This window comes from Heterodontus francisci, chromosome 19, assembly GCF_036365525.1.
Source record: "Heterodontus francisci isolate sHetFra1 chromosome 19, sHetFra1.hap1, whole genome shotgun sequence".
Taxonomy (NCBI): Eukaryota; Metazoa; Chordata; class Chondrichthyes; order Heterodontiformes; family Heterodontidae; genus Heterodontus; species Heterodontus francisci.
The window spans coordinates 19,593,931-19,621,216 of NC_090389.1; the positions used below are offsets into that span (position 1 = coordinate 19,593,931).

General features: G+C 47.7%; 1 protein-coding gene across 7 annotated transcripts in view; it reads right to left on the reverse strand.

Moving 5' to 3' along the window:
- grip2b (glutamate receptor interacting protein 2b) overlaps positions 1–27,286 on the reverse strand; it is a 216,285-nt gene that overhangs the window by 27,918 nt on the left and 161,081 nt on the right. For all 7 annotated transcript variants that reach the window (XM_068051431.1, XM_068051430.1, XM_068051429.1 and 4 more), the window contains 4 exons: positions 21,488–21,632; positions 20,684–20,823; positions 19,150–19,326; positions 13,487–13,643 (listed from right to left, as the gene is read on the reverse strand). In XM_068051431.1, the coding sequence (XP_067907532.1) occupies positions 13,487–13,643; positions 19,150–19,326; positions 20,684–20,823; positions 21,488–21,632 (619 nt within the window). The remainder of the gene's footprint in view (positions 1–13,486; positions 13,644–19,149; positions 19,327–20,683; positions 20,824–21,487; positions 21,633–27,286) is intronic.

The following is a 27,286-nucleotide window of genomic DNA, read 5'->3' on the forward strand; positions in this document are numbered from 1 at the left end:
TTAAACTAACTGGTTTATAGTTTCCTACTTTCTGCCTCCCTCCCTTTTTTCAATCAGGGCGTTATATAAGCTTTTTTCCAATCCACTGGATCCTTTCCTGCATCCAGAGAATTTTGGAATATTATAACCAATGGACCCACTATCTCCGCTGCCACTTCCTTTAAGACCCTAGGATGTAGGCCATCAGACCCTGGGGGACTTGTCTGCCTTCAATCCCAATAGTTTGCTCAGTACCTTTTCTCGAGTGATGATGATTTTTGTAAGTACCTCTGCATTTCCTGTTACTACTGGGATGGTACCCGTGTCCTCCACCGTGAAAACTGAGGCAAGATACTGATTTAGTGTCTCTGCCATTTCTGTGTTCCCCTCTATTAATTCCCCAGTTGCATCCTCCAAAGGACCAACATTCACTTTAGCTACTTTCTTACCTTTTCTATACTTATAGAAGCTTTTGTTATCCGTTTTTATATTTTGTGATACATTTCTTTCATAATTTAATTTTGCTCTTTTTATTACTTTTTTAAATAACCCTTTGTTGATCTTTAAAAGTTTCCCAATCTTCCAGCCTGCCACTGGCCTTTGCAATATGGTATGCCTTAGTTTTTGTCTTTATGTTATCCTTAACTTCCTTGCTTAGCCATGGATGTTTTCTCCCCCTCTTACAATCTTTCTTCCTCTTTGGAATATATTTTAGTTGGGAGGAATTGAATATCTCCTTAAACATTTGCCACTGCTCATCAACTGTCCTACCTTTTAGTTTGCCTGCCCACTCCACTAGGGCCAAATCTGTATCAACCAGCAACGTATACTAGGATGTATCCACCAATACTGTATACTAGGACTGTATTAACGTGCACCATATACGAGGACTGTATCAACCAGCACTGTATACTAGGACTATATCATGTGCACGAGATACTAGGATGTATCAACCAGCACCGTATACAAGGGCTGTCTGAACCAGCACCGTATACTAGGATGTATCAACCAATACTGTATATTAGGACTGTATTAAACAGCACCATGTACTAGGATGTATCAACCAGCACCGTATACTCGGACTTATATCAACCTGCACCGTATACTAGGTGTATCAGCCAGCACCATATAGTAGGACTGTATCAATTAGCACCGGATACTAGGACGTATCAACCAGCGTTGTATACTAGGATGTATAAAACAGTACTGTATATAAGGATGTATCATCAGCACTGCATACTAGGATATATCAACCAGCACCAGATACTAGGATGTATCATCTGCACTGTATACTCAAATATATCAACCAGCACCATATACCAGGGCTGACTCAACCAGAATCATATACTAGGACCTGAATCAACCTGTACCGTATACTTGGGACTGTATCAACCAGCACCGTATACTAGGATTTATCAACCAGCACTGTATACTAGGATGTACCAACCAGCACCTTATACTAGGACTGTATCAACCGGCACCATATATTTAGACCTGTATCAACCAGGACGGTATCAACCAGCATCGTATATAAGGATGTACCAACCAGCACCATATACTAGGACTGTATCAACCAGCACCATATACTAGGATGTATCATCAGCACTGTATACTCAGATGTATCAACCAGCACCGTTTACTAGGGCAGTCTCAACCAGCATCATATACTAGAACCTGTATCAACCAGCACCATATACTAGGATGTATCAACCAGTGCCATAAAATAGGACGTATCAACCAGCACTGTATACTAGGATGTATCACCCAGCACTGTATGCTAGGAAATATCAACCAGCATTGTATACTAGGGCTCTATTAACCAGCACCATATACTAGGACCTGTCTCAACCAGCACCGTATACTAGGATGTATCATCCAGCACCATATACTAGGGCTCTATCAACCAGCACCATATACTAGGACCTTTCTCAACCAGCACAGTATACTGGGATGTATCATCCAGCACAATCTATTAGGACTGTACCAAGCAATATCGTATTCTAGGACTGTTTGAACCAGCACCTTATACTAGGACTGTACCAACCATCACTGTATACTAGGACTGTATCAACCTACATTGTATACTAGGGCTGTTGCAATCAGCACCATTTACTAGGACTGTATCAAACAGCACTGCATACTTGAACTGTATCAACTATTAGGAAAGTGCTTTCTTTTTTTAATAGCTTTTGAGGACTCGTGTTTGAAGTTTGTGGAGATGAATTAATTTGGGACTGAAGCAATTCCATAGATGCTGTACTTGGGGAACTTTGTACAAAAAAAACCTTACTGGAGGTCACATGACTTAAGCTAAATAAAGAGAAAGAGCCTTGGTAACTAGGGAAGTTGTTTACAGAGAACTGACATGTCAAGATTTATGGTGGTCAAGAGTTCCATATCTTCTCCTTTTCCTTCAAGAATTAACAAGTAGTTGGCCAATGTATTTTTATCTTTTTTGTAAAGAGATCTCTGCAGAGAAAACCTCTTTATTTTTTCTTCAACTGGTATTTGTGTGTGTTGGGCTAATTTAAGGGGACTTTCATATTTCAATCTGTGTGTTAATGCTTTGCATCTTTAATGAATAAGTCTCCTTTTATAATAAATTAATATTTTTGTTGTTTATTAAAGAAACCTGTTTCATGGATATTATTCTGAAACAAAATAGAGTATATAACTGGCCATTTCAGGAACTGCGTGAACATTTCAATATATGTTGTGACCCATGGAGAAGTGGAACTAGAGAAAGACAGTGCACTCCTCCAGCCTCGGTCATAACACAACCACCACCGTATACGATGACTGAGCACTTTGGAACCAAAACTCTATTAGCTTCAAGATAGTTATGGAAAAGGATAGGACTGGTCCTCAGGTTGAAGTCCTAAATTGGGGGAAGGCTAATTTCGATGGCATCAGACAGGAACTCTCAAAAGTTGAATGGGAGAGGCTGTTTACAGGTAAAGGGATGTCTGGCAAGTTGGAGGCTTTTAAAAGTGAGATAGGAAGAGTTCAGGGCCGGCATATTCCTGTTAGATGGAAGGGCAAGGCTGGCAAGTTTAGGGAACATTGGTTGAAGAGAGATATTGAGGGTCTGGTCAGGTATAGGCAGCTGGGATCGAGGGAGTCCCTCAAGGAGTATAGGGGATGGAGGAGTACACTTAACAAGGAAATTAGGAGGGCAAAAAGGGGCCATGAGATTTCCCTGGCAGATAAGATAAAGGAGAATCCTAAAAGATTCTATAAGTATATTAAGAGTAAAAGGGTAGCTAGGGAGAGAGTAGGTCCTCTTAATAATCAGTGTGGTAATCTACGTGTGGAGCCACGGGAAATTGGCAAGGTCTTAAATGAATACTTCTCGTCTGTATTTACCATGGAGAAGGTCATGGAAGCTAGTGAGTTCAAGGGAGGGAACAGCGATATCCTGGAGCATATCAACATTACAAAGGAGGTGGTGTTGGAGGTTTTGAAGCGCATTAAGTTGGATAAATCCCCAGGGCCTGACCAGGTGTATCCTAGGATGCTATGGGAAGCAAGGGAGGAGATTGCTGCGGCCCTGGCAGAGAATTTTGTATCATCATTAACCACGGGTGAGATACCGGAAGACTGAAGGATAGCTAATGTTGTGCCTTTATTTAAGAAGGGCAGCAGGGATAAGCCAGGGAACTACAGGCCGGTGAGCCTTACATCAGTGGTGGGAAGGTTATTGGAAGGGATTCTGAGAGACAGGATTTATATACATTTGGAAAGGCAAGGTCTGATTAGGAATAGTCAACATGGCTTTGTGTGGGGGAAATCATGTCTCACGAATTTGATTGAGTTTTTTGAGGAGGTGACCAAGAGGATTGATGAGGGCAGGGTGATGGACATTGTCTACATGGACCTATGCAAGGCCTTTGACAAGGTCCCGCATGGTAGGCTGGTCCAGAAGGTTCGAACACATGGGATCCAGGGTGAACTAGCCAATTGGATACAAAATTGGCTTGGTGATAGGAGGCAGAGGGTGGTAGTGGAGGGTTGTTTTTCAGATTGGAGGCCGGTGACCAATGGTGTGCCGCAGGGATCGGTGCTGGGCCCTCTGTTGTTTGTCATATATATTAATGACTTGGATGTGAATGTAGGGGGCATGATTAGTAAGTTTGCAGATGACACCAAAATTGGTGGTATAGTTGACAGTGAAGAAGGTTGTCTAAGGTTACAACAGGATATAGATAAACTGGGAAAGTGGGCAAAGGATTGGCAAATGGAATTTAACGCAGACAAGTGTGAAGTGATGCATTTTGGGAAGTTAAACCAGGGCAGGACATATACAGTGAATGGCAGGGCCCTGGTGAGTGTTATTGAGCAGAGAGACCTTGGGGTGCAAGCACATAGTTCCCTGAAAGTGGCAACACAGGTAGACAGGGTGGTGAAGAAGGTGTATGGCATGCTTGCCTTCATCGGCCGAGGCATTGAGTACAAGAGTTGGGATGTCATGTTACAGTTGTACATAATCTTGGTTAGGTCGCATTTGGAGTACTGTGTGCAGTTCTGGTCACCGCACTACAGGAAAGATGTGATTAAGCTAGAGAGGGTGCAGAAAAGATTCACAAGGATGTTGCCTGGTTTGGAGGGCTTGAGTTATAAAGAGAGATTGGATGGGCTGGGTCTGTTTTCCCCAGAGTGAAGGAGGCTGAGAGGGGATACGATAGAGGTATATAAAATTATGAGAGGCATAGATAGGGTAGATAGACAGAGTCTGTTTCCCACGGTCGGGGTGACTAAAACTAGACGGCATAGATTTAAGGTGAGAGGGAGGAGGTTTAAAGGGGATCAAAGGGGGAAATCTTTCACACAAAGAATAGTGGGTATCTGGAATGAGTTGCTAGAAGAGGTGGTGGAGGCAGGAACAGTATCAACATTTAAGAGGCATCTGGACAGGTACTTGAATGAGCAAGGCATAGAGGGATATGGAATTAATGCAGGCAGGTGGGATTAGTATAGATAGGCATTATAGTCAGCATGGACGCGGTGGACCGAAGGGCCTGTTTCTATGCTGTACGACTCTATGACTCTATGTAGCAACCAGAACAGTATACTAGGACTGTATCAACCAGCACCGTATACTAGAGCTGTATCAACCAGCACCGTATACTAGAGCTGAATCAATCAGCACCATATATAGTACTGTATCAAACAGCACCATATACTTGGACTGTATCAACCAGCACAATATACTAGGGCTGTAACAACCAGCACTGTATATAAGGGCTGTATCAACCAGCATTGTTTACAAGGACTGTATCAACCAGCACCTTATACGAGGAGTGTATCAACCAGCACCTTATACTATAGCTGTATCAACTAGCACCATATGCTAAGGCTGTATCAACCAACATTGTAAACTATAGCTCTATCAACCACCTTCGTATGCTGGGACTGTATCGAACAGTGCCTTTTACTATCACTGTATCAACCTGCACCATATACTAGGACCTGTATTAATCAGCGCTGTATACTAGGACCTGTATCAACCAGCACCAGATACAAGACCTGTAGCAATCAGCACTATATCAACCTAGCATTGTACACTTGGACTGTAACAACCAACACCGTATACTAGGGCTGTATCAACCAGCACTATATACCAGGACAGTATCAACCAGCACCATATACTCAGACTGTATCAACCAGTACAGTATACTAGGACTGTAACAACCAGTACAGTATACTAGGACTGTAACAACTAGCACAGTATACTAGGGCTGTATCAACCAGTACAGTATACTCGGGCTGTAACAACCAGCACCATGTACTAGGGCTGTATCAACCAGTACTGTATACCAGGTGTTAGAGGTGTTTTGTTTTTGTATTGAAAGCTTAGAATTCTCTGTGTTTTTAAAAACTGAGGAAAGGATTTTTCTCTGTGGGCATTGATTCCTGTAACTTTGAGTGTTTGGACTGAGTGAAATATGCAGACTGCAAGGCACCTGTTTCCGAACAACTCAGCAGTGGAATGACAGGTCAAAATTTATGATTGTCATGTGACTTGACTGTTGAAGTTAGTTTCACTTTGGATTGTGAAAAACCAGTGTGTTAGACAAGGAGCAGGCAGTTTGAAATCTGCCTTGACCTGTCTCGTGACTGGAGAAAAAGACCTCTCTCAATAAAGGAAGACTTGCATCTTTTGAAAAGAAATCCTGCATTTGAAACGTGGCTGTGATTTGCCTGGAGAGAGGAAAAAGACCCAGGAAAAAAATAGTTACGTGTCTCTGTCAAGGGAGACTGCTTTTCTGAGCAGAAATCCATGTGTATCAGACGTAGCAGATTCCTATTGCCTCCAGTCTTTGAAGAATCCCTGCCTCAAGAGTGGTTCCTGTTGTCTCCTGTGTTTTGGGAAACCTTGACATCTCAAGAAAGCTTCCACTGCTACACTGCTGCTTTTTAAAATCCAAGCAGACCTGTTACTACACCCTTTGCTGAAAGACCTGCGTGATGCTTTGCGCAGACAAATTGCCTTGAATGCCTACCCATCACAGACTGTTCATCAACCTCGCATGGAGAGATGTTGAGTGGCATCCAACTATTTGACTCTGGGCCACCTCATGTACTGAAAACATCCTACCAAAACATGATAAGCCCAATCATTTTATTTTTTCCGTCGTAATCCTAAAAAAACAGCTGTAAACCAAAAAATCCTTTTTCCCGGTTAACCTGCTTTTGAATATATGTGTGTGTACATGAGGGCTAGGAAGAATAAGGAGTTTAAAAAAAATCTTTTCACATATAGATTTATCTCATTATGGTTTAAGACTTATTATTTATTTTCTAATAAATAGCTAATGTTGTTTAAAGAAACCTGGTTTGGTGTGCTTTATGCTGGGGGACCACTAAAGTGTTTAATTTGGCTATTCTTCAGTAGATGGGAAACTTTATTTGATAGGCTATGACCTGTGGAGTAGTGGGACTGAACTAACAGTGCATTACTCCCACCTTGGTTGTAACACAAGGCTGTATCAACCAGCACCGTACAATAGAGTTGTACCAACCAGTACCATATACTAGGACTGTATCAACCAGCACTGTATACTATAACTGTATCAACCAGCACTGCATGCTAATACTGTATCAACCACCATTGCATACTATAGCTGTATCAATCACCTTCATTATACTACACCTGTATCAACCAGCACCATATGCTAGGACTACATCAACCAGCAATGTATACTAGGACTGTATCAGTCAACACCATATGCTCGGACTGTATCAACCAGCATTGTATACTTTAGCTTTTTCAACAAGCAACGTATGCTAGGACTGTATCAACTAGCACTGCATACTGGCACTGTAGCAACCAGCAGTGTATACTAGGGCTGTATCAACCAGCACTGTATACTAGGGCTGTATCAACCAGCACTATATACTAGGGCTGTATCAACCAGCAGTGTATACTAGGGCTGTATTAACCAGCACTGCAGACTAGGGCTGTATCAAAAAGCACCACATACTAGGGCTGTATCAACCAACACCATATGCTGGGACTGTATCAACCAGCACTGTATACTAGCGCTGCGTCAAAGAGCACCATATACTAAGGCTGTATCAAACAGCACTCTACACTAGGACTGTATCAACCAACAACATATGCTAGGGCTGTATCAACTAGCACTATATACTAGGCCTCTATCAACCAGTGCAATATACCAGGACCTTAGCAACCAGCACTGTATACCAGGACTATATCAACCCAGACCATATACTCAGACTGCATCAACCAGAACCATATACCAGGAATGTATCAACTAGAAATGTATACTAGGATATATCAAACAGCACCATATGCTCAGACTGTAACAATGAGCACCGTATACTAGAGCGGTACCAAGCAGCACCATACACTAGGGCTGTATCAACCAGCACTGTATACTAGGATGTATCAACCAGCAGCGTATACTAGGAGTGTATCAACCAGCACCGTATACTAGGATGTATTAACCAGCACTGTATACTAGGATATATCAACCAACACCGTATACTAGAACTGTATCAAAGAGCACCGTACACTGGAACGTATCACCAGTACTGTATACAAGGATATATCAACCAGCACCATATACTAGGATTGTATCAACAAGCACCGTATACTAGGATACATCAACCAGCACTGTATACTAGGGCTGTATCAATCAGAACCATTTACTAAGAATGTATCAAACAGCACTGTAGACTCGGACTTATCAATTGTTATGAAGTGCTTTCATTTCTAAAATATTTTTGAGGACTCGTGTTTGGAGATTGTGGAGACGGATTCATTTGGGACTGAAGAGATTCCATAGATGCTGGACTTGGGGAACATTGTTTAAAAATAAACCCTTACTAGATGTCACATGCCTTAAGCTAAATAAACAGAAAGAGCCTTGGTGACTAGGGGAATTGTTTAGAGAGAAGTGACATGTCAAGACTTATGGTGTTTAAGAGTTGATTTCATTCTGAGTATTGTTTTGAGTCAGTTGGGGTCAGCCTGCTAAGAGAGAAGACACCAGTTCATCTGTTTACCACCTCTTTGAGAAATCCTGCAAATCCAGTGTGACAGCTGAAACCCCTGATGCCACATTTCTCCTGGAAAGCCTGATAGACTAATTCTTGAAGTCGCCTGAAGAGAACTGCGCCAAAAAGATTCCAGTGACAACCATCTACGCATATTTGGGACACCAGAATAAATCACAACTGATATCATTCCATGTCTTGTCCTTTTCCTTCAAGAATTAACAAGTATTTGGCCAAAGTATTTTCTTGTCTTTTTTGTAAAGAGATCTCTGCAGAGAAAACCTCTTTATCTTTTTTTCAACTGGTGTGTGTGTGTGTTGGGCTAATTTAAGGGAACTTTCATATTTCAATCTGTGTGTTAATGCTTTGCATCTTTACTGAATAAGTCTCCTTTTATAATAAATTAATATTTTTGTTGTTTATTAAAGAAACCTGGTTCATCAATATTATTGTGAAATAAAATAGAGTATATATTTGGCCATATCAGTAACTGGGTAAACATTTCAATATATGTTGTGACCCATGGAAAAATGGAACTAGAGAAAGACAGTGCACTCCCCTAGCCTCGGTCATAACACAATCACCACCGTATACTATGGCTATATCAACCAGCACCGTATACTAGGATGTATCAACTAGCACTGTATACTAGAGCTGTATCAATCAGCGCCATATACTAATACTGTATCAACCAGCACAGTATACTAAGACTGTATCAACCAGCACAGTATACTAGGACTGTATCAACCAGCACAGTATACTAGGGCTGTATCAACCAACACTGTATACTAGGGCTGTATCAACCAGCACTGTATCCTAGGACTGTATCAACCAGCACCGTATACTAGGGCTGTATCAACCAGCACCGTATACTAGGGCTGTATCAACCAACACTGTATACTAGGGCTGTATCAACCAGCACTGTATACTAGGACTCTATCAACCAGCACCGTATACTAGGACTGTATCAACCAGCACCGTATACTAGGGCTGTATCAACCAGCACTGGATACTAGGGCTGTATCAACCAGCACCATATACTAGGACTGTATCATCCAGCACCATATATTATAGTTGTATCAACCAGTTCTGCATGCTAGGACTGTATCAACCACCATTGTATACTATAGCTATATCAACAACATTCTTTATACTACAGCAATATCAACCAGCACCATATACTGTATCAACCAACACTGTCTGCTAGGACTGTCTTTTTTTAATTCATTCATGGGATGTGGACGTCACTGGCCAGGCCAGCATTTATTGCCCATCCCTAATTGCCCTTGAGAGGGTGGTGGTGAGCTGCCTTCTTGAACCACTGCAGTCCATGTGGGGTAGGTACACCCACAGTGCTGTTAGGAAGGGAGTTCCAGGATTTTGACCCGGCGACAGTGAAGGAATGGCGATATAGTTCCAAGTCAGGATGGTGTGTGACTTGGAGGGGAACTTTCAGGTGGTGGTTTTCCCATGCATTTGCTGTCCTTGTCCTTCTCGTTGGTAAAGGTCGTGGGTTTGGAAGGTGCTGTCTAAGGAGCCTTGGTGCCTTGCTGCAGTGCATCTTGTAGATGGTACTCACTGCTGCCACTGTGTGGTGGAGGAAGTGAATGTTTAAGGTTGTGGATGGGGTGCCAATCAAGTGGGCTGCTTTGTCCTGGATGGTGTCGAGCTTCTTGAGTGTTGTTGGAGCTGCACCCATCCAGGCAAGTGGAGATTATTCCATCACACTCCTGACTTGTGCCTTGTAGATGGTGGACAGGCTTTGGGGAGTCAGGAGGTGAGTTACTCGCCACAGGATTCCTAACCTCTAATCTGCTCTTGTAGCCACAGTATTTATATGGCTACTCCAGTTCAGTTTCTGGTCAATGGTAGCCCCTAGGATGTTGATAATGGGGGATTCAGCGATGGTAATGCCATTGAATGGCAAGGGGAGTTGGTTAGATTCTCTCTTGTTGGAGATGGTCATTGCCTGGCACTTGTGTGGCGCGAATGTTATTTGCCACTTATCAGCCCAAGCCCAAGGATATTGTCCAAGTCTTGCTGCATTTCTACACAGACTGCTTCAGTAGCTGAGGAGTTGCGAATGGTGCTGAACATTGTGCAATCATCAGCGAACATCCCTACTTCTGGTCTTATGATTGAAAGAAGCTCAATCTTAATCATGTACAAGGGCTGTATCAACCACCACTGTATACTATAGCTTTATCAACCAACACCGTATGCTAGGACTGTATCAACCAGCACTGTATACCAGGACTGTACCAATGAGCACCATATACTCAGACTGTATCAACCAGCACTGTATACCAGGACTGTACCAACGAGTACCATATACTCAGACTGTATCAACCTGTATCAACCTGCTGCTTTCACATGCGTTCAAGTCCTCTGAAGAAGGAATTTTCCTCCACACAAGATCAGGGGGCAGGTTGTTCAACCTTGCCCGTCTAACAGCGAAGTCCAAAGTACGGAAAGTCCCCATCAGGGAACTCCTCTTTGCTGACGATACTGCTTTAACATCTCACACTGAAGAGTGCCTGCAGAGTCTCATCGACAGGTTTGCGGCTGCCTGCAATGAATTTGGCCTCACCATCAGCCTCAAGAAAACGAACATCATGGGGCAGGACGTCAGAAATGCTCCATCCATCAATATTGGCGACCACGCTCTGGAAGTGGTTCAAGAGTTCACCTACCTAGGCTCAACTATCACCAGTAACCTGTCTCTAGATACAGAAATCAACAAGCGCATGGGAAAGGCTTCCACTGCTATGTCCAGACTGGCCAAGAGAGTGTGGGAAAATGGCGCACTGACACAGAACACAAATGTCCGAGTGTATCAAGCCTGTGTCGTCAGTACCTTGCTCTATGGCAGCGAGGCCTGGACAACGTATGTCAGCCAAGAGCGACGTCTCAATTCATTCCATCTTCGCTGCCTCCGGAGAATACTTGGCATCAGGTGGCAGGACCGTATCTCCAACACAGAAGTCCTCGAGGCGGGCAACATCCCCAGCTTATACACACTACTGAGTCAGCGGCGCTTGAGATGGCTTGGCCATGTGAGCCGCATGGAAGATGGCAGGATCCCCAAAGACACATTGTACAGCGAGCTCGCCACTGGTATCAGACCCACCGGCCGTCCATGTCTCCGCTTTAAAGACGTCTGCAAACGCGACATGAAGTCCTGTGACATTGATCACAAGTCGTGGGAGTCAGTTGCCAGCGTTCGCCAGAGCTGGCGGACAGCCATAAAGGCGGGGCTAAAGTGTGGCGAGTCGAAGAGACTCAGCAGTTGGCAGGAAAAAAGACAGAGGCGCAAGGGAAGAGCCAACTGTGTAACAGCCCCGACAAACACATTTTTCTGCAGCACCTGTGGAAGAGCCTGTCACTCTAGAATTGGCCTTTACAGCCACTCCAGGCACTGCTCCACACACCACTGACCACCTCCAGGCGCTTACCCATTGTCTCTCGAGATAAGGAGGCCAAAGAAAAAAAATCAACCAGCACTGTATACTAGGACTGTATCAACCAGCATGCTACGCTAGAGGTTTATCAACCAACTCTGATTAGTGGCAACTCCTGAATGAAAGTCTTTCAGAAGATTGGCAGTTCCAGAACACAGCCAGAACGAGTGCAAATACCAAGAACAATATAAGCTGTGGACAGATTGAAAGCTTCTCTGAATTCACAAGTGTAATGCAATGATCAGAGAATACACAACCTCTTCAGAGAAGAAAAGCAAAATAGTACAATGATGCAGGCCCGGAGGCTTCACAGGGCACAGCAATGGGAGGGCCTATGGAGTGTGGAGATGCTTAATGGAGAAAAATGGTGAAATTGGGTTCTGGGTACAGAGGAGACATTGAGGCAGCAGTGTGACTGAACTATAAGATAACCACTGACTGCATTGAGGTTGGGGGTAGTGTCTTTTAACTTGCTCATGTTGTCACTATTGGCAAATCCTCCAAGCCACTTCCCCTGATATGTCCTCAGGCTCTGTTTAAAGCACCACTCCATTCATACAGTCCAACGTGGGACTTAACAGCAAGTATATTCATTTGCAATTTTTTTGTCCGAGCTGAGATTTCTCCTGCACATTTCTTGCCATCCTCAGCATTCCCTTGATTTGCCCACCACACACCAGATCAAAATATTGACACATCTTTGTCTCTTCTAGCCATGTCTTCAGTTGTGTGTTCAAGTAAAAAGAGGGAGGGAAAATCCCATCAAACAGAGGCAATGCCTGAAGATGTACAAGACATCGGAACGTTGCCTCACTATAACTGGAGTGCTAAAGACCTTCCGCTGGTTATAGTTTAGTCACAGAGAGAAAATGTCACCTCTGATTTTTAAAAACGTCTCCAAGGGCAAAGGCTCATGTTTGCTCCCTCTTCCCCAATCCTTGGGCTACACAATTAACAGTCCTACAGTTCCTTACAGGCCCCGGTTTCAGTCCCTGAAGTGTGCTGAGTAATGGGATGGTGTAGGGAGTTCTACAAAATACCCCAGTGCCCTGAGATTGGCGAAGGGTTAATAAAAATCAGCCAAGTCTCCAGTCTTGCTCGGGGTCCAGTGGTCAGGGCCACATTTGTGTGTGTGGGTGTGTCAGGTCAGCACAGGGTTAGGCTCATGTGTGCTGCCCACCATAGTTGAATAGGCTACCAATTGTGACCATTCCTGGGGCGGAGGAGGGGTAGAGGCTGACTTTCGCTCTCAAATCTCCATCTTTGTCCTTGACAGTGCAGTCCTTGCCCTCTAGACTGGTGCGTGTAGAGTGGACACTCAGGTGAGGTATCTAAGGGCTGCCAGTACCCTGGGAGCCACACCCACAATAAAGGTTATAGCCTTCTGGAGAGGAAGGGAGAAAAGGCAACAAAATTTGGAATAAACATCACCCTCAACCCACTGAACTGAAATGCACTTCATGGGGGTTGGTGGTGTGTGACGGAGGTGCTAAACATTGCAGTAAAGGAGCTCCATCTCTTACCCAGCTGTCTTATCCCACTCATCCTCGCTGAAACCACCGTCCGTACATGGGTAGCTCTTCCGACGATTGACACGTGGTGGTGGGCTACTCCTTTGGCTTGTGTCCTGCCACTCATGAGGATGCAGCACAATCCCTGCTGCCTGGTGATGGTAGGGACCTGAAAGGGTTAATAAAGAGGAGCCAGAATTATAATAATGTTGACATTATATGATGGGTGGAGTTTCTAACTGTGCCTGAAACAACAAACACTTGCAATTATATAGCATTTATAACACAATAAAATGCCCCAAGGTGCTTCACAAGGGTAGTTGCCAAATCCAGTTTGACACTGAGAAAAAAAAAGTGATATTAGGACAGGTGAGCAAAGGCTTGGTCAAAGTGGTAGATAGAGGAGTGGCAGGGTTGTTCCAACCTCTGGAGTACACATCCTGTGCTATGTGGGGACACCAGGACACTTCTTGTGTCCTGAATAATCATATGTGCAGGAAGTGTCGTTAGTTGCAGCAGTGTTAGCTCTGGGTTTCGGAACTTGAGTAACAGCCGGCATTACTGTGGCGCATCCGTGAGGTTGAGAGCTTCGTGGATAGCATGTTTATAGATGTGGTCACCCCGCAGCTTAACAGTATGCAGGGAGAGAGGGAATGGGTGACCAACAGACAGTCAAAAAGAAACAGGCAGATAGTGCCAGAGTCCCCTGAGTGCATCTCACTCGAAAACTGGTTTTCAGTTCTGAATACTGAGTGCAACCAGAGCCAAGTTCATTGCACCGCGGCTGGCTCAGCTGTACGGGGTGGGGGGGGGGGGTACAAAGAACACTGGAAGAACAATGTGATAGGTGTTTCGATAGTTAGGGGAACAGGCGTTTCTGCGGCTGCAGACATGAAACCAGGATGGTGTAGCCTCCCTGGTGCCAGGGTCAAGGATGTCACTGAACGGCTGCAGAACATCCTGAGGGGGAGAGTGAACAGCCAGCAGTCGTGGCCCAACCTAAGTAGGAAGAGGGATGTAGTCCTGCAGAAAATGTTTAGTAAGCTAGGTAAGAAATTAGCAAGGAGGACCTCAACAGTAGTAATCCCTGGATTACTCGCAGTACCACACGCAAGTGAGTATAGAAATAGGAGGATAAAGCAAATGAACATGTGGCTGGAAAGATGGTGCAGGAGGGAGGGCTTTAGATTCTTTGGACACTGGAACCAGCTCTGGGGGAGATGGGACCTGTACAGGCTGGACGGGTTGTACCTAAATAGAGCTGGGACTGAGTTTCTTGCGGGGAGATTTGCTAGTGTTTTTGGGGAAGGCTTAAACTAACTTGGCAGGGGTGTGGGAACCAAGAGGAACTATCAAAGGGAAATAACAGGAGCACAGAATACTGGGAGAGATAGATAGCACTAGAATGGGGAATAGTAAGTTATTAGGTGGGGTCAGAGTAAGGGAGAAAGGAATAATGTCTAAATCAGGGTTAATGTGCATGTACGCAATGAATGGAGTGTGGTTAATAAGATTGCGAGTTACAGGCGCAGATTGACATGTGGAAATATGATGTTGTGGCTACATCAGAGACCTGGCTCAAAGAAGGGCAAGACTGGGTGTTAAATATTCCTGGATACAAGGTGTTCAGGAAAGACAGGAAAAGAATAAAAGGGGGAGGTGTGGCAGTCTTGATTAAGGAGAGCATTACAGAACTAGAGAGAGAAGATATCCCAGAGGGGTGAAGGACAGAGGCCGGAATTTTACGTGCCCCCAAAGAGCGGGGTTGGTGGCGGAGGGGAGGGGGGGTGGGGGGGGTTTGCTGTAAAATGGTGTGGGAGGCTCGGGCGGCCCTTCCCGACCCACTCCCACCTCTGCTGCCATTTTACGTGGGGTGGCGGCTGCGAAAAATGGCCAGCCAGTCCCAGGCCAATCAAGGCCCTTAAGTGGCCATCCGCCCGCTGCCACGGGGATTTTACCATTGACAAGCGGGCAGCCCAGGCCTGAGAAAAGCCACCTGCAAAAGGTAGGCCACCTTCTGATGGCCTTGGGGGGGGGGGGGGCCCTCCTGAGCGGGCACCAGGTGCCCGACAGAGGGCCGTCCCCGATGCCCCAACCACCTCCAATGCCCAACATGCTTCCCATCCCCCTAGTCAACCCCCCTTGCCTCGCTGGGGCTGGACCGATCACCCCGGCAATGCCTCAAAAACCCACCTCTTTTCCAGGGACGTCCTTCCTCTTCATCTTGAAGCTGGGTCGCAGTCCTAGCAGTGGCCACCGCTCCCGGTGGCGCTGCTGGGACTAGGATCTGCCGGCAGCTCCATTAGGCGGGACTTCTTGCCTCAATGAGGTGGAAGTCCCACCTCAGACCACTTAAGGGCCTGAGGACCGTAAAATGCAGTCTGGATCACCACCGACTTTGGTCGGTGGACAGCTCCTGTCCAGCAAGTGTAAAATTCCAGCCAGAATCTATTTGGCTTGAGCTAAGGAACAAAAAAGGTGCAATTACATTACTCGGTGTAGTCTACAGGTCACCAACTAGTGGAACGGATGTAGAGGAACAAATTTGCAAGGTAATTATAGAGATACAAGAATTATAGAGTAGTTATAAATGGGGACTTTTACTATACAAATATAAACTGGAATACTGTCAGGTGGATAATACAATTGAGAACCAGGCTGACTATAGAAGGTTCAGAGGGGAAGTGAAAAGGCAGATAAGAGAAGCAAACAGGGAGTATTAAAAGAGACTGGCAGCTAACATAAAGGGGGAACCCCATCGTCTTCTATAGGCATATAAATAGTAAAAAGGTGGTGAAAGGAGGTGTAGGTCTGAATAGGAACTATAAAGGAGTTTTACATATGGAGGCAGGGGGAAAAGCTGACATGCTAAATGAGTACTTTGCATCTGTCTTTATCCCAGAATAAAATACACCAACCAAAGCTTTCTTTAATAAACAATAAAATTATCAGCTTCTTATCAAACAAGACTTATCTAGTAATGAAGCAAAGTATTAACATACAGATTGAAATATTAAAGTTCCCTTTTTAAATTCACACACATGCACTCACACGCACACTGAAGAAAATACAGAAATTCTCTATGCAGAGGTCTGTTACAAAAAAGACAAAAAAAATACTTTGGCCAAATACTTGCTAATTCTTGAAGCAAAAAAAAGATATGAAAGGATGTCAGTTGTCCCTTTTGGTCTGGCATCCCTGTATACTGTGACGGGTCACTGGGATCTTTTCTAAAGCAGTTCTTTTCAGGCAGCATTGAGAATTAATCTGGCAGGTTTTTCTAGCTTCTCAGGAGAGATGCAGCACCAGGGATTTTAGCTCTCCCACGCTGGATCTTTGCAGGGTTTCTTTAAAGAGGTAGAGAAAGAGGTGAGCTGGGTCGTTTCTTTTTCCTTGGCAATTGTCATCAACTGTCTTCAAAACAGTTCACACACCACAGAAAGTCAACCTCCTGACCTTCATAAACCTTGATATGTGGCTTCTCTGTAAACATCTTCCCCAGGTCACCAAGGTTTCTGTTGTTTATTGAGCTTAAAGCACATGATTTCCAGCACAGGTTGTTTTCAAACAACATCTCAAGTGTCCTTTCAGTGAACTTGGTTTAAAAAAATCAATGGAATCTTCTCAGTTTTAACACAAATCCTCAAACAAAAATTAAAAATGGAAGCACTTTCATAACACTACACTTCAAAAGTACTTCATTGCCTGTAAAGAGGTTAGGAAATACACAAAATTAATGCAAGTCTTTCTTTTAATTGCAGTCTCTTGCACACACGCGAGCATGTTAGAAAATGCCTAGTCCAAACTCAGACTGGCAGCAACCTTTTGCACATTACTTCAGAGTGCTTCGGTGCAGAGGGATCTGGGTGTCCTCGTACATGAATCGCAGAAAACTAGTTTGCAGATACAGCAGGTGATAAGGAAGGCAAATGGAATGTTGGCATTTATTGCTAAAGGAATAGAGTATAAAAGTAGGGAAGTGTTGCTGCAACTGTACAAGGCATTAGTGAGACCGCACCTGGAGTATTGCGTAGTTTTGGTCCCCTTACTTGAGAAGCGATATAGATGCATTGGAGGCAGTTCAGAGGAGGTTCACTAGATTGATCCAGAGATAGGGGGCTAGTCTTATGAAGAGAGATTGAGCAATTTAGGCCTTTACTCTCTGGAGTTTAGAAGAATGAGAGGAGATCTAATTGAGGTATATAAGATGATTAAGGGGATTGACAAAGTAGACATAGAGAGGATGTTTCCTCTTGTGGGGCAATCTAGAATGAGAGGTCATAGTTTTAGGATAAGGGCTAGCAGATTTAAAACAGAGATGAGGAGAAATTACTTCTCTCAAAGGATCGTGAGTCTGTGGAATTCACTACCCCAGAGTGCAGTGGATGCCAGGACATTGAGTAAACTTGAGCAGATAGACAGATTTTTAATTAGCAATGGGTTGAAGAGTTATGGAGAACGGGCAGGAAAGTGGAGTTGAGGCCAAGATGAGATCAGCCATGATTGTATTGAATGGCGGAGCAGGCTCGAGGGGCTGAATTGCCCAATCCTGATCCTAGTTCTTATGTTCTTATTACACTTTTCCTTTAACTGAAGATGTGTTTTGGACAATAACAAAAACAACCACAGGGCGGCACCAAACACTTTCAATGTGGTTCAGCCATATTCTGTTGTGTGTCCAACCAGGAAAAGCGTCAGAAATTCCACTGGCAGTGGTCCTGGCAGTTGCAGCTGGTTCGTGTCCATGGGTGCCATCCAGTACCAGCACCATTTAACTGTCTTTCACCTTGGCCACATCACCTCTAGGCAGCAAGATTCAAAGAAGAGTTGAAAATACAGTGAAGCCAGTTTATATCTAGTTGCCATCCATGTCAAACTGTGCCCCTCCCCAGCAACTAATCACCACCAGGTCAAACTGTGCCCTCTCCTCAGCAACCAATCACCTTCCAGGTCAAACTGTGCCCTCTCCTCAGCAACCAATCACCATCCAGGTCAAACTGTGCCCTCTCCTCAGCAACCAATCACCATCCAGGTCAAACTGTGCCTTCTCCTCAGCAGCCAATCACCACCCAAGTCAAACTGTGCCCTCTCCTCAGCAACCAATTACAACCCAGGTCAAACTGTGCCCCTGCCCAGCAGCCAATCACCACCCAGGTCAAACTGTGCCCTCTCGTCAGCAACCAATCACCATCCAGGTCAAACTGTGCCCTCTCCTCAGCAGCCAATCACCACCCAAGTCAAACTGTGCCCTCTCCTCAGCAACCAATCACCACCCAGATCAAACTTTGCCCCTGCCCAGCAGCCAATCATCACCCAGGTCAAGCACTGTCCCTACTCAGTAGCCAACTATCATCCAAGCCCAGCCTGGCAACAATTCGCTCTTCTCTCTTCCCTCGGTTCCCCCGACTGATAACGCGAGTTGGGTCCTACATGTGGCTCCTGGCAGAAGCTGGCAGGAGAAAGCCTGGTGCATCTCTCTCTCCCTCTGCTTCCACTCCAGAGGGAAAAATCTGAGTTTCATTTGCCATTGCCTTTACTGTTTGGCTTAGACTGGGAACTCACATTAGGAACAAAGGGTATAAATAGTTCACCAACTCACTGGTCATGAATATGAACTGAATGTTGAAGCAGACACATTCCAGTCACAAAAAACAGGCCATGTCCAATAAGCTCACCCTGGCTTCCAAAGGCTCCTTCAACACCCGAGCCATCCCATGATTCCATGGCGCTGTCCATGCTTGGAATGGTGTTTGAGTGGATTTTGGAGAGTTTGCTGGTCTTCTGTGAATCAGGGAGTTCATCTTCAGGGTCACTCAGCTCACCCATAGCACTGGGCTTCTTTGAAAAAGAACCTGAAAGAGAACTTACAATTTTAATTAAACATGGATATTATTATTATTCATTCTGGGGAAATGCTGGCAAGGCTGGCATTTATTGTTCATCCCTCGGTGCTTTTGAGAAGGTGGTGGTGGGCTTTCTCCTGAAACGGCTACAGTCCATGTGGTCAAGGTGCTCCCGCAGTGCTGTCAGGTAGGGAGTTCAAGGAGTTTAGCCCAGTGACTATGAAGGAACAATGATATATTTCCAAATTAGAGCTGTGTGACTTGGAAGGATCTGGAGGCGTTAGTGTTCCCTTGTCCTACTAGGCGGTAGAGGTCACAGGTTGGGAGGTGCTATGGCAGATGCCTTGGCAGGAGGCTGCATTGCATATTGTAGATGGTACACACTGCAGCCACTGTGCACCAGTGGTGGACAGAGCGAATGTTTAAGGTGAATATTTAATGGGTCATCGATCAAGCAAACTGTTTTATCCTGGATGGTGTTGAGCTTCTTGAACGTTGTTGCTGTTTTATCTGCAATGTCAGAGTGATCAAGGTTTTGGGCCTAGTCGGGGACAGCTGAGGCATTAGGTACAGGTTGGAGTATGTGCGCCCCCCCATATCAGCTTAATGCTACCAATGTTATCTGTGGGAATATCAATGTTTTACATTGCTTTTGGTTTTAATTGAGGCAAAACTAACCTAGGAAGTATTGGTTTTAAATCATGTTCTCAAAAACCCTTCTAGATATGCTGATCAGAAAAGTTTTTGAAACACAGGCTTTCATTGCAGCATTTCATCCCAAAATAAACCACGGATGCTACAATAGCCCCACAGAGCCACTGGAGTGAGCTACTTTGTCGGGTTTTACAGACTGCTCCCAATATTACCTACAGCATTAGAAATATAGGAACAAGAATAGGTTATTCGGCCCCTCAAGCCTGCTGCCGTGTTCAATGAGATCACAGCTAATTTGTATCATAACTCCATCTACCCACTTTTGTTCCATATCCCTGATACCCTTACCCAAGAAAAGTCTATCGATCTCAGTCTTGAAAGCTCCAACTGTCCCACAATCGACAGCAATTTGAGTAAAATGGAAATCCAAATTTCTACCAACTTTTGTATGGAAAACTGTTTCCTGATTTCCCTCCTAAACAGCCTAGCTCCACTTTTAAGACCCCTCGTTCTTGATTTCCTTACCAGAGGGAATAGCTTCTCTGTATCTATCCTGTCAAATCCTTCTAACATTTTAAACATCCTGATTAGATCACCCCTCAATCTTCTAAGCACAAGAGAATACAAGTCAAGATTATGCAACCTGCCTTCACAATTTAACCCTCTAAGCTCCAGTATCATTCCCCGTTTCACGCCCACAGTTAATACTCACGGTCTGCTTGCTTCTTGATTTTCAGGGTTACCGTCTCCCCGGCCATTTGGAGCAGGTGGATGGCTTCACTCAGCGGTTTGCCCTTAAGACTCACTGCATTGATGGCTAATATCCTGTCCCCTATGTGAATGGCCCCAGTCCTAAAACAGAATGAAAAATCAACCCAAAGTCCACCTAAAATTCCACCCCCCTACCCTCCTAAAAATCACTGGAACCGCAGTTGCCACTTTCAAACATTAGTCTGACGTTCGATGACTTCTTTTCAAACGCACAAATATGAGATGCACGTAAAGACTATCAGAGCTGAACATCAAGAGTCAGTAACAGTGGCTCCTGCTTGCAGTGTGGCCTCACCAGGCTTGGTTTAACAGTGATCTCTTCTGCTGTGAGGGTGGCATGCAAATGGTGATGCACAAAGGTCACTATTAATTGCTTACTGACCTACAGGGCTGCTCTCAGGAGTCTGACTCCCTGTAGCTCACTGGCGAGGAAGGAGAATGAGAGGAACATACCAACAGGACAAGGCCTTTATGCATGTGAAGCCTACCATTTTCCTCAGCCAAGGACTCTTCAAGGCAGCTCTCTGTAGACCCCATTTCCTGCTGGCTGGGAAACCACGAGCTGTCTGCCTCTGATATCCTGGTGAGTGCTCACTGCGAACACTTACTCTCCCTGCATGATCAGCGTCTCAGCCCTAACATGGCCTCTGTTCTCTTACCCACCCCTTGTTCTATTCTCCAGCACTGACATCCGCATCTTAATAGCCACAAAAGCACATGCAGAGGTTCGCTGTGGATTTTCTACCTTTCAGCCAGGCCTTTCTTTGTGAGCCCACTGATCACTATGGGATCGAAAGGTTCCTCAGTCCCAGAGATGGTGATTCCCAACGGCCCACCATACCTCTTCAGCTCCACAGTATATATTATGGCACCAGTGCTTTCCTGTTCATCTGATGAAGACAGAGAATTGAGAACATAACTATACAGGACAGCACAATACTTGTTATTGGACAAAGGTTGGACCATAGGAGAACCTACCACACAAAGCAGTCCTTCACTGAGAATCTCAGTGTTCTGGGGTAAACAGTTCCAGATGGACAGAATACAGGATTAAACAGAGCACAGATACGAGACTTGGTTGGGGACTTCATGTTAGTTCACTAGTTACATTTACTTCAACATTGCAACATTAATCTAGTAAGGCAAGATTCAAAACTCCAGATCATACTTACTGGGAGTAGTTGTTGGGGTAGAGGGAGCTTTACCCTGTATCTAACCCCATTTTTTTTTTCTTTTTTTTTTGTTTCTTCTCTCTGGGGAGTGCTTGATGGGGACAGTGTAGAGGGAGCTTTACTCTGTATCTAACCCCATTTTTTTTTAACCTCATGCTGTACCTGTCCTGGGAGTGTTTGATGGGACAATGTAGAGGGAGCTTCACTCTGTATCTAACCCCGTTTTTTTTTTTTCTTTTGCACATCTTCCACCCTGATGGCGGAGAGTCGCAGCCTGGGTGCGGACGCACACCAGCGACTGGCCGCCCTCCTCAATCGGGAGACTCAGGACCGCAGCAGAGACCCAGTGTTTCCTCTTGCCCCAGAAAAAATCGACGAGTTTCTTCTGGATATTGGTGGCAAATACAGGGGGCGGAGCCAAAGTGACCAACCGGTACCACAGCATGGAGGCCACCAGCTGGTTCATGACCAGCGCTCGGCCCCTGTAGGAAAGCACTTGGAGCAGTCCTGTCCTGCGACCCAGTCGAGTGGTGACTTTCGCCTCCAACTCCTGCCAGTTTGCCAGCCAGGCTTCCTCAGCAGGGCTAAGGTGGACTCCCAGATAGAGGAGGTGCGTGGTGCTCCACGCTAAAGGTGTCATCTCCTCCGGCAGGGAGTCCACCCGCCACTGACCCACCAGGAGTCCGGAACATTTCTCCCAATTGATCCTCGCGGAGGACGCGGCAGAAAAGGTCTGCTGGCAGTCGCGCATCCTCCGCAAGTCAACGGGATCTGTGATTGCGAGGAGCACGTCGTTGGCGTAAGCCGAGAGGACGACCCGCATGGCCGGCTCGCGCAGAGCCAATCCCGTCAACCTCCTGCAAAGCAGGCACAGGAAGGGCTCCACGCAGATGGTATACAATTGGCCGGACATGGGGCATCCCTGACGCACTCCTCTCCCAAAGCGAAGGAGCGCCGTCAAGGACCCGTTAACTTTGACTAGACACTCTGCGGCGGCGTATAAAAGTCGGACACGGGCCACGAAATGCGGCCCGAGTCCGAAAGCGCGCAGAGTCCCGAAAAGGTATTCGTGATCCACCCTGTCGAACGCGTTCTCCTGATCGAGGGAGAGAAAGGCGACCGACTGACCAGTCCTCTGGGAAAGATGGATCAGGTCCCGGACCAGGTGGATGTTGTCTTGGATGGACCGGCCTGGGACCGTGTAGGACTGGTCGGGGTGGATCATGTGGGCCAGCACGGAGCCCAGGCGGGTAGACATAGCCCGGGCAAAGATCTTATAATCCGTGCTGAGGAGGGAGACCAGACGCCAGTTTTTAAGCAGGCGGAGATCGCCCTTCTTCGGCAGCAGGACGATGAACGCCCTGCGCCACGAGAGGGGCATCTCCCCGGTCGCCAGGCTTTCCCCCAGGACCCGCGCGTAATCGTCCCCCAGGACGTCCCAGAACGCCCTGAGGAACTCCACGGTCAACCCATCCAGCCCTGGGGATTTGCCCCTTGAGAGCTGGTGGAGGGCGCCAGTCAGCTCTGCCGTGAGCGGAGCCTCCAATCCTTCGGCGCCCTCCGGGCTGACCTGCGGCAGGTCCTCCCACAAAACTCTGCGCGCGTCCTCGCTGGACGGATCCGGAGAGAACAACGCACTGTAATAAGTACGGAACAGGAGGCCCATTCCCTCCGGATCCGTGATGGAGGATCCGTCGTCGGCCAGCAGCTCGACGAGCTGCTTACGGACCCCCCGAAATTTTTCCAGCGAGTAGAAGAAGGGTGAGGCGCGGTCCAAATCTTCCAGAATCTGGATCTGCGACCTCACGTACGCGCCTCGGGACCCTATGAGCTGCAGGTCCCTCAGCGCGCCCTTCTTCTCTTTGTACGCCTGCCACAGGGCATGACCGAGGCGGGACTCCAAGTCGAGCACCTCCCTCTCAAGGCGCCCGATCTCGGCTTCCCGCCTCTTGGTCGACCCCTTCGTGTACTCCTGACAGAAGATGCGGATGTGAGTCTTGCCCACGTCCCACCATAGCCTCAAGGAGGGGAAGCCCCCCTGCTTCCTTCTCCAGTCGGCCCAGAATCGACAGAACGAGTCCCGAAATCGCTCGTCCTCCAGCAGCCGGTTGTTAAAGTGCCAGTATGAGGACCCCGCCCGCATGCGGAGCGGAGTGAACTCCGCCCACACCAGGCGGTGGTCCGAGCACGGCACCAGCCGCATGGAGGCCGCTGAGACGGGGGAGACGTACTCCTGCGAAAAGTACAGGCGGTCGATTCGGGACCCTCCTCCTCCAGACATCCACGTGAAGGCCTTGGAGTCGGGATGGAGATTCCGCCAGACGTCCACCAAGTTAAGGGAGCTGATCAGTCCCCTCAACTTCTCCACCGACGCTTGGCCGCGCTGGGGACTGGAATGATCCCCCACCTCGAGGGTGCAGTTAAAATCCCCCCCCCCACCCCCCGAGGATGATGCACTCGTCGCTATCGATGGAGCTCAAGAGAGCGGACACTTCTTCAAAGAAGCGCGTTTGCAACGCGCCGGGCCTGGGCGCGTACACGTTCACAAAGTGGAGCGGCACACTACCCAGGCGAACGGCGAGGTGGAGCAAGCGGCCCGGCACCAGCTCCTTGACCCCCAAGATCTCCGGCTGAAAATTCAGGGCCAACAAGATAGCCACCCCACTAGAAATAGGGGTGAGGTGACTCATGTAGACCCCACCCTGCCACTCCAGGAGCCAGGTGGCTTCGTCTCCCGGAACGGTGTGGGTTTCCTGCAGAAAGCTCACCGCGTATCTCCCTTCCCTAAGGACTGAGAGATTGTGAAATCTGCGGTGAGACCCCCTGCTGCCGTTGATGTTGAGGCTGGCTATGGTTATCTTCATGTCAAAGGTACTTAAAACCCGTCACCAACACCTCACTGTGAGGAGCGAGTGGAAGTGCACCTGGCCCTCCACTCCCCCAGAAACCCATTGAGGAACACATTAAAACGGCGCCTCTCAACCAGTTTCACGCCCGCGCGCTTGCCCGCTTTCTTTCGGGCGGCACGGACGGACTGGATGATCAGCGCCAGATTCGACCAACGGCTGAGGGCCAGCTGAACTTTATTGTGGCAACCCCTGCAAACCGCAAGGAAATCCCGGAGTTCCGCCGTGGGGATGAGGGGAGATTCGGTGGGAGGCACGAGGGACTCCACCACCTCACTGGCGATGGAATCAAGGTCATCCTCCATGCCCCACACCGAATCCCCATCCTCTTCCGGGTCGTCACCGCCAGCGGCCGACACATCCACCACACACTGTGGGGCAGATGTCCCGGCCGCGCCAGCTGGTCCTTCCTCCGTCACGATCCCACCCCCAGGATCGATGGCGGAGGAGTCCTCTCTGGGTTCTACTGTGAAACTGGAGCCTGTGGGCCACAGCACTTCAGGACCCCCATCCACCTCCGTCCCCAGGCCAATGAGTGGTCCAGGGGAGACAGAAGTTCCCGACCGGAAATCCAGCCGGAGCCGAGACCGGAGGCGGAGAGAGGAGGCCATCTCCCGCTCCGCCAGCACCCACAGGCCCAGCAGATGGGGCAGCATTCTCAGTTATAACCGGGTCGGGCGTCTCCTGGTTGGTGGTGGACTCCGGCTGGGAGGGCCGACCCTCTGGGGCCTCACCCTCCCCTTCACTCAGGACACCCGACCCAGTAGCAGTGGCAGAATGGGCGGCGCCCCCAGGCTCCCCCACCACAAGCAGGGCACCACTTACTCCTTCAGGAAGGGCCTCATGTACCGGGGCCTTCCCCTCCCCTCCATCCTGAGGAATAGGGTGCTCCTGCCCGGACTTTGTAGCCTTGGTGGTGGCGGTAGGGGAAACCTGGGGACCCGAAACAGGAGACAGCTCCCCTTCAACAGATGGGCCCTGCGCCTCAGGGCCCCTCGTTACCTCTGTGGAGGGGTGCCTTCTCCTCTTTTTCCCACTAGGGCACAGAGGCTCAGACACCTCCATGTCATCAGAGGCCTCCGCACCCTCCTTTTTTTTTAGTCACCCTGGGCCTGAGCCCAGCCCTGGGACAGGTGGATTCCGTGAGAACGGGCTTTGAGCTGAGCTCAGGCTCGGGTTGTTTCAATGTGTCCAGGGGACGCGCCTCTTGATGTTTCTTTTGCCTCCGCGTCTTCCTTCCACTCGGACGGGCACTCCCCTCCCCGCTGGAGGCTGTGAAACCCACAGCCTCCGGAACCGACTGAGCGGTGTCTGTTGGATGTGTGGGGGGAGTGGGAGGAGGTGCTGTGAAACCACCCTGGGCCGCTGAGGTGGAGCTGGCGGCCGGTAGGTTGGGGCAGTTCTTACGAACATGCCCCACACCCTTGCAGACGTGGCACCGCGCCCCGTCCGAGGTCCAAAAGACGCGGTAGGCCGTCCCCTGGAACTCCACATTAAATTGGCCCTCCGAGTCCTCCTCCCGCGCCAGCTGCATAAATAACTGGCGGCGGAAGGTGTAGACATGTTGGAGGCTGTGCTCCCGAAGACCAAGCCGGACTGGGGTGATCCCCGACCTCACCTCCCCCATGTGGTGCAGGTGGGGAAGGAGGAGCTCACTGGGAATAAAGAGCGGGACGTTTGATAACATTATCCGCTGCGCAGTGGCCCCTAGAGGGTCCACCGGCAGGAAAGTCCCACCCACAGTGAGCCCTTTATTCAGGGCCAGGGACACGGCCCGCTCGGTCTTCAGGAAGGACACAGCCTTCCTGTACATTTTTGAGGCTGCCACAATGGCCGAGGGGCCGACAACCTCGGCCATTGCCTTTACGCAGGCCTCTATAGACATATTGGGGTGGGGATAGCTCTTTACCCCATGGCTCGAAGTAATGAATTTAAAAGGTGATGGGGTCACACGGGCGGCCACAGAGGCTACAGCCGCATCGGTATGAGAAGGCCCCGCCACCGGTGATGATGGGCTTGCCATGGCTCAAGAGCCAAACCCACCCCCAAATTGCAGGCAAGCAAGCAAACAAACAAGCAAACAAAGAAACCAACTAGGAGGTTTGGGGAGAGGCTGAGGGTATACAGGAAAGGGGAAAGACAGGCTGCAAGCAATGACTTTGCTTTTTTTTTTCTCCTTAAGGGTGGTACTCTGAGCACTGTAAACACTCCTGGTCTTCTGGTCGGGGGAGGCGTCTTCACCTGGGTCAGCTGAAGCTGTCCAGGCACTATTTATCCCCTTCTGTATATTAGCCAGGCAGCTTCAGCTGACTCAGGCTGGGCAATTGGGGTGGGGAGGGAGCTTCCCTGCAACTTTAGTGCAACTGCACAGCTCCCTGCAGAATTGTATAGCCCCCACCCCTTGTTTTTCTGGCCTCTTCCACCTCCCACAACAGTCCAAATAAAGTAAGAGTCTGGTGCTCAACA